General features: G+C 58.2%; 1 protein-coding gene across 1 annotated transcript; it reads right to left on the bottom strand.

Annotated features, from left to right (window-relative positions):
* Positions 1 to 825: 825 nt before the first annotated feature.
* Positions 826 to 14,731, bottom strand: VDR (vitamin D receptor). The gene is made up of 9 exons (XM_065754668.1): positions 14,698 to 14,731; positions 13,385 to 13,535; positions 8,681 to 8,811; positions 3,595 to 3,779; positions 3,314 to 3,437; positions 2,735 to 2,906; positions 2,244 to 2,395; positions 1,544 to 1,660; positions 826 to 1,406 (listed from the first exon to the last, which is right to left on the bottom strand). The coding sequence occupies exons 2-9, from the start codon at positions 13,531 to 13,533 to the stop codon at positions 1,147 to 1,149; spliced, it is 1,290 nt and encodes a 429-aa protein (XP_065610740.1). The 5' UTR covers positions 13,534 to 13,535; positions 14,698 to 14,731; the 3' UTR covers positions 826 to 1,146.
* Positions 14,732 to 14,945: the final 214 nt, after the last annotated feature.

The raw sequence follows: 14,945 nt of genomic DNA, 5'->3' as shown, positions 1-14,945 counted from the left end.
CACTGCGCACGCGTGGGCCGCCTCCCGGGCACTGCGTATGTGCGACCCCGCCCCCGCCCCGCGTTCCCACGGCGCATGCGCCCGCCGCGCTCTGAGCCCCGCCCTTCTGCCCCGCCCTGACCCGCCGCGCATGCGCACAGCACGCGGGCACGTGGATTTGGGGTGGGGGACAAAGGGGGGGGGGACACAGGGACACGTGGGGACGCAGAACAGCCTGGACAAAGACACGGACACCCGTGCAGCCCCACACAGACACAAACCCGGACACACGGACACGGTGGACACACGGACAGCGGGACCCAGACCGACCCACGGACACTGCCGGCAGCCCCACGCAGCCCCCGACAGACGGACACAGCCCCACGGTGTGGTCCCAGGCCGCGTTTATTTGCATGGAGCTGGAGCATTGCTGTCCGCAGTCCCCGCCCCACGAAGTGCCCATCCCCGCGCCCTGCCCCCGCCTCGGGCTGCCTGCGGGATCCCCGTCCGTGGGGACCGCGACCACTGCGTGTCCCCACGCACAGCGCTGCCTGGGCCCCCCCCCCCCCCCCCCGAGGCACTCAGCTCCCACTGCTCGGTACTACAACAGTAGTGTTGGGGCCACACATGACAGCCCAGCTGGATGCTGCTGGGTGTGTTTCCCCTCTCTGGCCTCCCACCAGTGTCCGTGGGGCTCGGAGGAGCATCCCCGATATTTTCCTGCAGGGATTTGGGGTGTGCAATTCCATCGGCATCACCTTTCCCAAACTGGGGGTGAGCGCGGGGGTCCCTCAGCTTCAAAAGATGCCACTGATGGTTCCCCAGCGCCATGGATCTGAAAAAGCTGAGCTTCTCCTGCCCAGCAGCCCCCGTTTCTGGTCACAGAAATGGCTCAGGGCAGCCCAGCCTCAAAACGTCCATAAAGGGATAAGTCAGCTCTTGCAGATGAGTGTAAAAACCACTCACGGAGGGGGGGAATGCACAGATCTGGGTCTGCAGAGAGCAAACCTCAGCCACCGTGGCCGAGAAAACAAAGCAGGACCTGCAGTAGTGTGAAACCAAACTATGTACAACCTCCTCCCACGGTCACAGCCCTCTCCTCGCTGCCTCCAGGGGGCCAGGCTGACTTATCCCTTTCCACGTGGGTGCTGAAACCCGCGGCTGCAGTCAGGAGATCTCGTTGCCGAAGACCTCGAGCACCAGCGGCGTGAGCTGCATGCTGTGCTCGGGCTGCAGGGAGAGGCAGCGGTACTGCTTGGAGTACTCCTCGTTGAGGCTGCGCAGGTCGGCCAGCTTCTGGATCATCTTGGCGTAGAGGAGGCGGCTGCTGGGCCCCGGGTGCCTGCAGCGGATGTAGGTCTGCAGGATGTCCGACAGGCGGTCCTGGATGGACTCCACCAGGGAGGTGTCCTGCACGCCGGGGCGATCTAGGGAACACCGTGACGTGGGGTGGGAGCATCAGATCGTCCCGTGGGGGTCAGCGAGTCCAACCGTCAGCCCATCGCCACCGTGACCACCACTAAAACACGGGGTTTGGGGAGCCCGGGGGCGGGCGCCCTCCTACCTGGGGACAGGATGCAGATGGCCATGAGGAGCACGTGCTCTTCTTCGTGAAGGTTCAGCTTCTTCAAGCCCACCTGGAACTTCACGAGCGGCTCGAGCAGGTCCATGCTGTGGCCGGCTGGGGACAGAGAGGGGCTGTTAGCAGCGGGATGAGACCTCCGATCTGCAGCTGAGGGGTGAGCACGGAGCTCAGCACCTCCTCCCTCAGTGCAGCAGAGAGCGCCAGGATGCCAGAGGACGATTTCTGACAGCTTTAAAAACATCATTTCTTTCAATTGCACTCTCCTCCCCAGCAGCATCTTTAAGGCAGGAGATTACAGAGATGATTTTAGAAGGACAATTAACCTACAGGCAGTTTGCCTCTTGTCACTCCCACACGGCGCCGTGTCGTGCAGAAACACCACGAACCCCTTTTGTGTGCCCACAGCTCGCTGCAAGATCTCATCCCTGCCCTCAGCGGCCCCGTGCCCGTTCCCAGCGTGCTGTTTGCTCTGCCTGGTTCTCTTGGGACCTGCTGGGGGATCTCTGCCCTTGCACCCAGGATCTCAGCATCGTGTGGTTACTCTGAGGCTCTTCCCAGTGCTGGGAGAGCTTTAAGACCCACCTGAATATCTGCAGTCTACTCAGCATGGTCTTATTACACCCGAATTTCAGGCTGAGGTGCTGTCCTTTAGCAGAGGGATGCCTGGCAGCACCTTTACCTTGGGTCACATCGCTGACTTTGTACTTGAAGTCGTTGCTTCCGCAGGTCCACGACATGTCCTCCATCGTGAAGGACTGGTTGGAGCGCAGCATGATCACCTCAATGGCGCTGGATTTCAGCAGGGCGATCTGGTCCTCTGCGGTCAGATCCCTGCAGATGGGAAGAAGGCCACGTCCACAACCAGAGGCACGATCCAGCTTCTCCCCCTGGACCACATCTCAGGACCACACAAGCAGGGTGGGCAGCGCTCACGTGGCCCTGAGCACCTTTCTCGGGAGCTCAGGCGTTTTGTTTTCATGGCTGGGGTGAATCCAGCTAAAGATTAAAGAGCAATGACCCCAGGAAGGGAGAGGGAGGGAAAACAGGACGGTAGGAACAGAGCCGGGAAGGGGACAGAGCCCTGAGGGTGAAGTGGAGCAAAATGACTGAGATGGGTGGGACTGAATCCCTGAGAGCAGAAAACCACCCGGCGTGGGGACAACGTCTCACCTGAAGCCAGGGATCATCTTGGCAAAGCCGATCACCTTCTGTATGCTGTAGCTGACCAGGTCGGCCAAGTGTGGGAGCATGGGGAGGTGGGACAGCTCGATGTTCATGGAGGGGCTCTCATCGTTCTCCTCGGAGAGGTCCAGGTTGGAAAACATCTGGGGCTCCATGGGCTCTGGAAGGAGGGAGGTGGTCAGGGGGTGCTCCGTGTGGGTGAGGTGTTGCAGGGATGGGGAGAGGTGTCAGCCCGAAGCGGGGACAGTGCCTATCGTGCTGGGAGGTCTCTGTGTAGGGCTGGAAGAGCAGGTTGGTCAAACCAGCTGTGGGATTTCTACAGAGGGATTTTTAGTTTAGGTCTAACTGCAGGCAGAGCAGCAGCAGCACGGCTTGTGGTCCCGATGCAGCCGAGCACTTAATGCTCTCAGCTCAGGAGCCCTCTAAACACCCCCAGGAGCCCCTTAGAGTCAAATACATACCCCAGGAGAGCTGAGACAACCGCTTTGCCCTTGGCCAGGCTTCAAAATATCCCCTCCCCTTCAGCCCCCATGGCACATGGGCACCTGAAGTGCCACACAGAGGTACCTGGGAATGCACTGAAGGCGTCGGAGCCGAAAACGTCGTTGGAGTCCTCCAAGGAGAAGTCCTGGGACACGACGGAGGAGGAGTGCGTGGCCGTCCTGCTGCCGTGCTTGCTTCTCACAGGGGGCTGGAAGAGACAGCAGGGAGTGAGGAATGGGGCTGGGGGAGCAGGGTGGTGGGAGCAGAGAGATCCGCGTGGGGGTTTCACTGGGATGAGAGCGGTGAAGTGCTCGGAGCTGCGGGTGCTGGGGGTGGGAATCGGGGCTGCCGTGCCCCCAGTGTACCCGAAATTTGCTGAAGTCGGAGTACGTGGGGTCGTAGGTTTTGCGATGGGCCTCGAGGAGGGTGTCAATGACCTTCTGCTGCTCCTCTGACAGCTTGGGCTTCAGGCTCTCCTTCAGGGCTTCCTCCTCCTTGCGCTTCAGGATCATCTCACGCTTCCTCTGCACCTCCTCGTCCGTCAGGATGACTGCAGGGACAGAAGGAACGAGCAGAGGGTCAGAAATTGGTGCTGGGAAACCGGGACCAAAGCACTCAGGTTGCTGCAGCCAGCAGCATCCCTGCGACAGTGCTAAGGAGTCATTAATCCTGCATCCACTCTGTTATTGAGCCTGCTGTGTCCTTGCCTGCCGGGTCACGGCTCCCTGGTACAGCACCATTTATGGCCCATGTGGGTGCTGTTGGGTGCAATGAGGTCACAGCAGCACCGCCACAGGTTTGCTCCAGACCTCACTGTTTGCTCTGTGCTTTCGGGTGAAAGAAATCTCGGGACGTGGGGCAGTGGGTTCACCCGCGCTGCTCTCAGCTCCCGACAACAGAGGGAGCCCCGTGTGGTGCCCGGCAGCATCTCGCCTGTTTTAAAGCCGAGGGGACACATGAGCGCAGTGGTGATGGGTTGGAATAGATCTCAGCGGTCTCTTCCAACCCATTTATCGCTTATGTTGTGGGCAGCAGCCAAGGGTGGGGTCCGAAGGCGACAGGCAAAGCTGCTCCCATTGCTCAGGGATGTGGGAGCGTCCAAAGGCAGTTTGGGCTTCACTGTGACCTTTATAAAGACCCTAATGAACCTGAGGAGCCTCACGGGGCTGGAAAAGCAGCAGCAAGCTGCGGTGACCTCTTGGGGCAGCGAGCACCCAGCAGCTCGTTAACACTCCCAATCAGCAAAGCACGGGTGGGTCCTATAAATAGCAGTGCCCCTTCCCGAGATGCCATTACCCCTAGAAGCAGTTATTAGCAGAAGAACCGGGTGTGTTATCTGATGGCAGGCGGCTTCATGCAGCACCAGGTGGAGAGGGGGACGGAGGCAGAGGGCTCCAGGAACCGTTTGCACTCTCGGCCCCTTCTGCTGCACTTTGCCGACAGCGTTTTTCCAATACGTTTTGAAGCTTGCACAACAGCCCCAGGGGGGTTTAAAGATCTGGAGGCACTGAGTGAGTGGCTGAGGCTGAAAGGTCACCGCTGTGACCGGCACAGGACGGTCAGCGCTGCAGGGGACGGCCCCGGACAAAACTGTGCATTTGCCATCTCCCGTCCCATTAGGAAAGTTCGGGATCCATCCACGTGCTGCACACAAGGAGGGAAAGCACTGAGGAATGCAGCAGCACTGGGAAGAGCCACGTGGGGCCGGGAATGGGGACAGAGCCGAGGGCTCAGCAGCTCCTCACCCTCCCCAGCGTGGAGGAAACCGAGGAAGAGGAGTTGGGATGGGAGGAAGAGAGCATGCACTGACCCTCACTCCCTATTTGTGCCGGGGTTTGGGTGCACTGAGGCCTGGCAGACTGTGGTGTGGGCTGCTCTGAATCCGTTGCAACACCACCTCCAGAGATTCGGGTTGGTGCTGAACGCTCTGATGGGATTTGCCGGAGCCTACAGGAGTCCAGAACCCGAAGGAAGCCCCGCGGGCGGATCGAAGGGTGTTTTAAAGATCAGATCAACGTGATGAATGCGACTGCAATTCCCTTCCAGCTCCCCCTGCAAACAGGAGGTGCTGAGCAAGCCCCAGCAGAGCCCAGCACCGCTCAGCCAACGGGGAGCAGCAGAGCCAAAGCTCTGGGGAGGGAGAAATGGTGACAGCGTGTGGATGAGGACGTCAGCACGGGGCTGATGTGCTCTGTAAAATTCCTGGGAAAAAGGCTTCACCCGCGCTCACCTCACGCACACGGAAGGACGGATGGGGCCAGCACGCCCCAGCCTGCATCTTCAACTCCAGATCGCATCCCAGGGCCGCTCCCTCCCCAGATGCTGAGCTGGAGCTGTGCTCCCAGCTCCTGGCACGGGCAGAGCTGCGGTGGAGCCCTGAGCCGAAGCACAGCCCACATCTGCACACTGCTTCCCTGCAGGCACAGACAGCACAGGGACAGCGGGGAGAGCCACAGCCGACAGCGAGGGCTGTGCTGAGGTTATGGACAGCACGAGGACGCGGCCAGCGGGTGAGGATCCGACCAAAAAAGCCCCAAAAAAACAAAGGGTCTTCTTCCAGCCCCAGGGAGTGGCATTTGGGATGGGGAGAAGCAGAGCTGCCCCTGCAGCAGCAGCTCTGCAGCGAAGCCGTGCAGTGATTTGCAGTGCTGAGGGCTGAGCAGCACTGTGTGTGTTTAATTTGCTCTCACCAGGGCAGGATGCGTCCCCAAAGAGCCCCACGGGGCATTGCGGCCCCGCTCCATTGCCAGAATCACCCCGGATCACTCTGCACCCCTTCTCACTATCAGATGCAGCTCTCACAGCTGTGCCTTCACCTCCCCCAGATCCCAGCTCCCACTGCTGAGCACCCTCACCATCAGGAGATGGGGGGGGGGGGTTTGTAGTGGCTGCCAACACTGTGCAGTGCTACGGACCTTCACACGGTGGGGATAGGACGAGGGGCGACACGGCCACAGAGCAATGCTGCACACAGCAGCCACCCACCCTGACCGTCCTCAGCGCCCACTGCTGCTCCTTCCCTCTCACACCACCAGCATCAGCACCGAGCTGGCATTGCACAACCGTTCCCAGGCTCAGAAATAACGCCCTGCGCTCCATCCACAGACAGACAGACTGCAGCAGGACGCTGCAAGCGCGGCTGGAACCTTCCCACCGAGCCCCCTAGCACTGCGACAAGCACAGCGTCCCCCGGAAAACAGCGCAGCGGGGGGAGCAGGGACGCAGGGAGGTGCTGCAGCCGTGCTGTTTGCCTCCCTGCTTTACACCAACACCTTTACGCCGTGCAGCACAGGGCAGCCCAGGGGAAGCGTGTCCCCCAGCCCTGCGTGCACGCGCTGTAATCGCTGCTGATAAAAGCCAGGGAGGAGAGGGCAGCGAGGCCGAGGGAGGTGAATTACCCACAGGTAACGTGCGGCCCTGGAGGGGGGGTGCCCATCCTGCAGCCCCACGCAGATGGCAGAAGGCAGTTTTGTGGGATGGGATAACTGCAGCACTGCTCGGGCCATCCGAAGGGAAACAGCCCCCAAAAGCATTTCCAGACGACGTGGCTTTCGCCTCTGCCCGACGCTGTCCCGTAAGCTTGCCCTGGGCTTCACCCCACGCAGATAAGATGGGTGGAAAACCACAGATATTTGCAGATTGCAGCTGTGGATCAGCCCCCAGCCCTGACCCGCACTGCTCCCACACGCTCCCCGGGCTCAGCCTGTTCCTATGGCTGCAACTCATCCCCTCCTTGGTCCCTCGTAGGGACAGTGGTTGTCCTCAGCTCCCCGGGGACCGTGAGCAGGACGGAGCCTTTGCTCTGTGTGAATTTCAGCACACACCAGGCCTCCACCTTCTTGCACCTCTCTGAGAGCCCCTTCACCGCAGCATCGATCCTGGAGGTGATGTCCCTGCAAACGTGGCCGGGGGCAGTGCTAAAAGCCACCCCACATTTAGGACAGGAGACGGGAGTGCCTGCACCAGACCTCGAAGTAATGCAGGCACAGAGAGTGTCCGCATCTGCCTCCTCCTCCTCTTTATCCCCTTTTGCTCTCATTTCTGCTTCAGACCCAATGGCAGCAGAGCAAACTGAGCCCGTCCGTACCCGTGCCAGAAACCTCAGCCCGGGGAGGACACGAGCCCACCCCAAGAGTTCAAAGACCCACGATGCCACCTAAGAATAACAGCAGCACACCTTGTCCCCATTCACTTAGCCAGCAGCAGGGGCTGCAGAAGGGCTATTTTTAGGCTCCCCAGTTAGGTTTCATTAATACAGAATCCGTTTGCTGAAGGGGATGGCTTACAAGTTAACTCCGAGGCGAGCAGGCGGATCCCTCGCTGCGTTTTCTGTCCCTTCTCAGGTAATTAACTGAGTCAACGCATTCCCCTCGTTAGCAACGGTTCCACAAACGAGCTGCAGGGAGCGGAGCTGAAGGCAGCCCCGAGCACTGGGGCATTTCAGCGCTCTTTTTCAATAAGCACAGCGCGTTTTCTCCCTCTCAGTGTCAGATTGTGAGATAACACCCGCAATACAAACACACCCTCAGAGAGGACGGCTCTCTTGCTGCTCTGGGACAGCTCAGGGCCGGGTTTTGGAGCAGAAAGTGCCTAATGGTGCTGTTCCACCCAGGAAATCCGATGCGACAACGAAGGCCAAAGCGGCAGAACACCAAAACTGCGCTTTGTGCCGTGTTTTCCAGTGCTCAACCAACTGCAGGGAGCAAGGAGCGGCTGGTTCTGCAGGGCAGGGCATGGGATGTGGCTCCAGTTCGCTTCCCCATCCCTGTGCTCACCCAGCAGAAGGCGTCACCTGCTGCTTTACCCACTCCTTGCTTTTCTACCCCTCACAGCTGCTCGTTTTGCAGTGCTGGTCTTCCCCTGAAGACTCGGGGTGTAGAAGGCACGTGTGCGTAGGAGGAAACGTACCAAGCAGCTTTTATTTTTAAGAGCTGCTTATCTATAAATACAGTTGAAGAAAATAAATATTTGGACAACGCTAACCTGTTTGGATTGGGTTAGAAACTGCTTTACTTCCCTCTATTTGCTTAAGTCTCTGCCGGGCACGTGGCGGGACGGGCGGACCCGAGCTGCGAGAACGAGGGCCCGAAATGAAGTTATCACGGAGCAAAAGGTGGAACACAGCTCCGCGAGCACAGCTTCCCATCACAGAGCTCCGGGGAGGCTGGCCAGCTCTGCCTGCCTGCCGCGGGAGGACGATGACTTTGCACGGAGAGGACATGAATGAGCTCCGTCCAGCAGTGGCTGCCAGCGCAGGCAGCGTGCCTCCCGCAGCCCAAAGCCTCAATCATTAAATGAGCTCCTCGCAATCATTACCCGCTCCGTCCGCTGCCCTTTGCATCCTCTCTGAATCCTCGTAAAGGTTTTTGCATGGGGACGTTTTAATTGAGAAGGAGAAAGGGCACTGGGGGACGAGGCCGAGCCCTCAGCCCCCGCCCGCAGCGTACTCACACTCCTTCATCATGCCGATGTCCACGCAGCGCTTCAGCCGGCACGCCTGGCAGTGCCGCCGGTTGTCCTTGGTGATTTTGCAGTCCCCGTTGAACGGACACGTGAACATCGCTTTCCTCTTCATGCTTCTCCTGCAGAGGAACGGGAGGGGAAAAAAAAAATCCCTGCGTCACACAGTGCTGTTCTCGCTGCATGAGGGGTGCTCCAGCACGAGGAGGGGGACATGCACAGATCCGACAGCAAACCGCTGGGGAAGGCTGCGAAGAGCTCACGGGGAACATCTCTGACCCGACACATCCGCTCTGCTGGCTCTAGGGGAGGCTCTGCTTGGAAGGCCACAGCTGTGTGGGTCGGAGCTTCGAGGTCTGGGCACTGGACAGCGGGGGGAAGCTGCCTTTTAAAAGGACACAGACTGTGGGTTCAGCAACGCGGAACAGCTTCCTGGTTTCAGATTGTGTGGGGGCCCTAAAGGAGGAGGCAGAACTGTAGAGAAATCCCCACCTGAGCTGTCAGCAGCAAAGAAACCAGAGAGCAGAGCAGCACGTGCTAAAGCAGCATTATTAAACACTGACCAGCCTTTAAAGCCTGGCTTTGCTAGAATAACTGGCTGGAGTGCATGCTTGCATGTGCACAGGAAAAAACCTCACTGCAGGACACGAGAGAAACAACACAACATCACAACCCAAAACCACACCACGTTCATCTGCTGCGACAGTCAGGGCACTCAGTCCTCCACATACAAAGGGTCAGAGCCACAGCCCCCGGCACGGAGCTCGTCTGTCTGGGCGATGCCCACCAACATTTCAGGCACAGCTGACTCTGCCCGTTGAGGGTGGCTGCAGCAGGGCCACATCTTTGCTTTGGAGAAAGGTACTCAACCATCTCCCACCGCTGAGCAGAGCCTATCTTGATTTGCAAGCATTTCCATGCACACTGCTGGTTTTAAATGAAGTTTGAATGGAGGGAAAGCAAAGCCCAGGGCTGGAAATCGAAGCGAGGGTGGATCAGAAGGGCAAACGCAGCAGAAAAGCACATGGGAGGAGTGCAGCACTGGGACACAGCGAGTACAGCAGTGAGAAACCAAAAGCAATGCCTGGAAATGAATGCCCCCGAATGGAGCTCCGCAGATAAGGCTGTGATAAAGTCCTCCTGCAACACCGAGAGGATGGGGCACAGTCCTGAGCTCCGTGGGCAAACTGTGTGCACGGGACAGGGATCTCCAGGCCAGGAACAGCTCCGAGGCCGTGCACATAGAGCTCACAGTGCTATAAATACAAAACCCATCCCTGCAGACCCGAGCAGTGTGCAATTAGAGGCTGCTTTCAAAACAGAGATGTAAACAGGGAGGTTTTCCTCTCCTCGCAGATGAATAAATGCATTTAGGGAAATGAAGGAGGGAGAAGCTGATGGTGGAGGCTCCACATCTGCCTTCTGCAGCTCAAAATCTGCATCCTGCCCTGCAGCCAGTCCTTGTTTAATCACTTTTCCCCGTGTTTGCTCTGTCACTAACACCAGTGGGGCCTTTGTTGTTCCAGGAACGAGGACAAACACTGTCCGGCCTGGGGGGGGGAAGCAGAATTTGGAGCCAAACACTCCACAGTCCCTCAGTTTCAGTGAACGGCTCTTTGTATTTTGGGTACCTGGAGCAGCATCCTCTGCCCCACAGCCCAAGGAGGGCACAGACAAGAGGAACACGAGGCCCTGGGGCAGGGAGAGCTGTCCCGTGCACAAGCCAACATTATGGCTGTGGTATGAAAATTGCAGTTCATTTGAACCCAGGGCGGGGGGGCACAATGGAGGGTTCCTGGGCGGCCGCTTTCCCCCCCCCAGGGGTCGGCCGTGCATCAGCAGCTCTGCAGAGCACACAGTGTCTGGCTGCAGAGTATTTTTGTACAGCCCCAGGAGCGGCCATTTCAAGGCTCATTGAGATCCCTGTCCCGGGCAGGCTGCTGGATGTTAAAAACAACCAGACCCTCCTGGACCACGGGCAGCAGTAAATGGGGCTGCAGCTGGGGGGGGAAGGCTGCAGCCATGGGGTCACCCCAACCACCCCAAGGTCTGTCCACCCTACGGTGCGGAAAAGGGGAGAGAGTTTCCAGGGGTGTTCCCAAAATGTTCACTCAGGCTCTGCAGAAGGAGGGACGGAGCGTGGCCGTGGGACACCCAACTCATGGGGACGGGCAGAGCCCTCCTGGCCATGCTGTGCCTCTCAGTGATGACCCTTTTATGGGAACCGTGAGATTTCAGCAGCGCAGCTCCCACATTCACAGAGCCCACGAGATGCTGCCGTTCCTAAACGTGGCCCTACTCATTACCAAACCCCACTGCAGCCTTTCTGGCACCACGTTTCAGTCACCAGTGCTGTAAGCACCAGTGGGAGGTGAGAGTCATTTTGGCACTGCCTTTACTCACAGAACAGGGCAAAGCTGCTGCTCTTTGGGGGTGAATAATTCTTATTTCTTCCTCACTGCACCTACACATCCCCCGGGGAAGCTCAGCACCAACAGTGAGTCAACGCTTTGGCCCATTCACATTTTCTCCCCCAGGTCCTGCCTGCTCCATCCTTTGCTTCGGGGAGCTATCAGCCACCCCTTACCCGACCTTTTAGAGATCCCTTGGAACATTCTTGCTGGAACTGTACTTGAGGATGAGCCCTCAAAGCAAGCTAAGGAGTAAGGCTGGTGTGCCTGGTGTGCCTGCTTTCTGCTGCTCGCTTTCAACCACTTAAGTCACCACCTCAGCACATCCAAACCATTCTCACCTTGGCCTGGTGCACATCTCCCACCCCGCAAGGTCTGGGATCACTCCTGGACTCTGCATTACCCAGATTTTAGCATCCTTTCCCCCACGCATAGAGTTGTAAAGGTTGGAAAAGACCACTGAGATCAACTGGTCCAACCATCAACCCATCACCACCAACTCGGGCAGCATGCAAACCAAGGAGCATGCTCTCAGGCTGCCTCCTTTCAGGCAACAGGAGACCAACACAGTGAGATGGAGCGTTCAAAGCCGAACAGCTCGTGGTCCTGGGGTCTTATTTTAGAAGAAAATAAATAAATAGGCTACCCCTTCCATGAAGGACAGGGCAAAGACCAACTGGGGAGGATGATGGGAGCTGGAGATCGGTGATGCAGACAGGATGGGTGGGGAGCTGTTAGGTTTTGAAATACCCAGAGCCTTTCCAAGCAGCTCTGCTATTAATGCCTGGTATCATTGTGCCGGATCTACAGAATAAACCAGCGAAACTGTGGATGCTTCAGCCAAGTCGCAGCAGAATAAATCACTCCGGCTTAGATGCATTTTAAGAGCCCCTGAGCAAACAGCAGAGCTCAATAAAAGGCCGCTGTTGCCGTTGGCATCATTAATAAACAGTGGACTTTGAAGCAAGCGGCCAAAGGTCGCCTCCTGCCTGTTTGTGCTGCAGGATACGTGCACGTCTGAGCACCCAGAGGTGCCAGTAAATTCCTAACGCCTTTTATAGAGCCATTAAACCCAGGTCCTGACTTCGTGCTGGGGAATCAACCACACAGATACGACCCCAAGCAGGTGGGACTGACGGGGAAGCCCTTCACCCCCAGTTATCCCCTCACCCCTCTTGTTCCTTCCAGGCTCAAGTCTGACCTCTGGGGTAGGTAACGGCCGCCAGGGACCGGTCCCTGGCAGTGGTTCTCAGGGAGCACAAACTGAGATCTAAAAACCACAGGTGCTTGCACAGGGATCCATAGATTTCCTGGGTGAGTTTCAGGGGGTTCAGCTTGCCCCATGGCAGTGTTGTGGTGTTTTCAGGCAGAAAGCACCTGAATGTTATGATAACGAGAATTCATGCATTGGCTCCACATAGCTTGTAAGCAAGGCTGGTTAGGCAAGAAAGAATACACCAAACCAAGACCCAGTGTGGGGACAGCACGCCTGGAAAGCAAGACAAAGCAAAAGGAGAGCCTTAAATTGAAGATAAAGGCCTTATATGGGGCATGAAGGGCTAGCTCAAGATGAGAGCTTCTCACATCATCAAAATGTCCGTTCAGAAATACCGTTGCAGCCGCATGTCATACATGGTCACACCGGCGTGGCAATAGAGACGGGCAGCTGCAGTGCCAGGGAGGGCTCGCAGCATCACAGCCACACTGCAGCCCCATTTCAGAGGTCAAAAGCCACTCCACAGCCACTGCAGGCACGCAGGGGACAGGGAAGGCTGCGGTAACACCACCTGAGAGTGGAGTTGCTCACTGAGCAGCAGTAATTGAGGAAAATGCTGTTGCTCAGGTTGGCCAGGCTGCAAGACTGTGGTATGCGAACACCTCTATCCGGCCCCAAAATTCCTGCACGGGGAGCAGTTATGACTTTGCTGTGAAAACCTGTGCCCTGTTGCTGTAAGAGCCCTTCAGATGTGCTCCGGTGTCTGCAACCCGCCGTCCCATTGCAGCGCGCAGTGCTTGAGCAAGGCTCTTCCCCGCCAGGCCCACGCCGTATTAATCTCGTCTCACCAGCACTTAGTCACTCTCTCACTTGGTGCAAGCCACCCGAACTCCCACGTGAGTGGGTTGGCACCATCGGGGCGAGCGAGACTCTGCAACAGCCACCAACCTGCAGCTCAGCAGAGCACAGATGGCTCTGCCTTCAGTAGGACCGAGCGGGGACGCGGTGCAGGGCAGCGCCCCGAGCTGCCTGCAGGGTGGGATTCCTTCTCCCCGGAGCTCGGCTCACCTGAAGAAGCCCTTGCAGCCCTCGCAGGTCATGGCATTGAAGTGGAAGCCGGTGGCTCTGTCCCCACAGACCCCGCAGATTCGGGGCACGTTGCGGTCAAACTCTCCGGCCGGGTCGGGGAGCGACGTGCTGGCAGCCATGGTCTCCATCTCTGCAGGGGCAGAGGACAGCAGGAATTTACGTGCTGCTGTCACAGCTTTACAAAAAGCAAATCAGATGCAAATAAAGGATGTCTTTTTTTTTTTTTTTTTGCTTGCATTTGACTCGACAAGAAAAGCTTCTGAGTTCCTCCTGGCTCTGCACCCTCACACCACCACCAAGCAGGCTCCAGCCAGCTCAGAGCACACACAGCGCGGGGATCTGCCCAGCAGGAGCAGCACCAGTCCCCCCAGGCTGTGCCCCCTGCAGGACACGCTCACGTCTCTGTGCTGCACCCCAAGCAGTCCGACAGCCCGCTCCACACCCCGATCTTCTCCCCCCCCCCACTCCCTCGCATCTGGTTTTCAGCAAACAGCCTCAGAAGAGCCCAAATTCACCTGAACCAGAGATGCAAAACCACAGGGAGAGAGGTCACGCCGCCCGTCAGCCCGAGCAGAATTTCCCCCGTGCGCAGACAGGAAGCAGCAGCAGCAGCGCTCACGCCAGCTCCCGTAAGTCAGAAAAATCCCAAACACAGAGAGAATGAGCATTGTCTCAAAAAGCCTCAAAGGGTCGGACGTGAACGGGGAAGGAAGGAAACGGGGCTCCCAGCACAGAGCGTGAGCCACGGGGCGGGAGGGAGCAGACATCTCCGCACGAACACTGCGTGTCTGACACTGACACGCGTGGAAAAGGTCACAGTGCTTCCTCAAGAAGCATCGCCAGCGTCTGCTGCCCCCCCAGCTCCACGCTGCCCTCTCAAACCTCTCAGCTGACGCCGGGGTTTTCCTGTACAAAGCACCATCAGACAACGAAGTCTGGGACAAAAGCGAGTTAAAAAAAAATAATAATCAAGGACTAAGAGCGCAGCTCTGCAGTTTAAAGCTCAGTGTGAGTCCGTGTGACTGCTATGGGTGCAGCCCAGTGAGGCCAGGACCCCTCCCCGCCCCTCGGAGGGGACAGCGGCTCTGCACAGCTTTGCACACACAGGAGACGGCCACGGGGGCAACCGGAGCCCAAAGCTGCTCAGGAGCTCTCAGCCCTCGGCGTCACACACACCTTCATAGGAACGGGGCACAAACAACGCCCTGAGAGCCTTCAGAGAGGAGTTCAACCCCGCAGAGCTTGGAGGGAGAGAACCACGAGGAGCACCTGCGCGTGGGGTGCGCGTTTACCTGCGTCGGGGAGGTACACCACGCTGCGTGGGTGCACGTCCCAGGAGCTCTGGAGCTGAGACATGGAGCCACCTGCAACCAAACACAGCGTGAGATGGCTCCGAGGGACAGCACAGCCCACCCTGCACCCACCCGTGGGGGGCACAGAACCGCTGCCCTGGCATAAAGCGGAGGAGAACGGCTGCTGTGACTGCACGGCCTCAAAGTCAATGGGATCACTGAGAGCCGAGGATGGGGAGGTTGCTCCC

The sequence above is a fragment of the Cyrtonyx montezumae genome, unplaced genomic scaffold, assembly GCF_038088225.1.
Source record: "Cyrtonyx montezumae isolate F1298 unplaced genomic scaffold, pur_monq_1.0 scaffold_92, whole genome shotgun sequence".
Taxonomy (NCBI): Eukaryota; Metazoa; Chordata; class Aves; order Galliformes; family Odontophoridae; genus Cyrtonyx; species Cyrtonyx montezumae.
Note: the sequence above shows the minus strand (reverse complement) of the source record. Positions and strands in the feature narration are given on the sequence as shown.

What these genes read in the sequence shown, in the direction of transcription:
- VDR (XM_065754668.1), bottom strand. Translation starts at nt 13,533, where the DNA reads ATGGAGACCATGGCTGCCAGCACGTCGCTCCCCGACCCGGCCGGAGAG. An exon ending in GGCTGCAAGGGCTTCTTCAG is followed by an intron (nt 8,812 to 13,384) that starts GTGAGCCGAGCT and finishes GTTCCTCTGCAG; the next exon opens with GAGAAGCATGAAGAGGAAAG. An exon ending in CATCGGCATGATGAAGGAGT is followed by an intron (nt 3,780 to 8,680) that starts GTGAGTACGCTG and finishes CTGTCCCTGCAG; the next exon opens with TCATCCTGACGGACGAGGAG.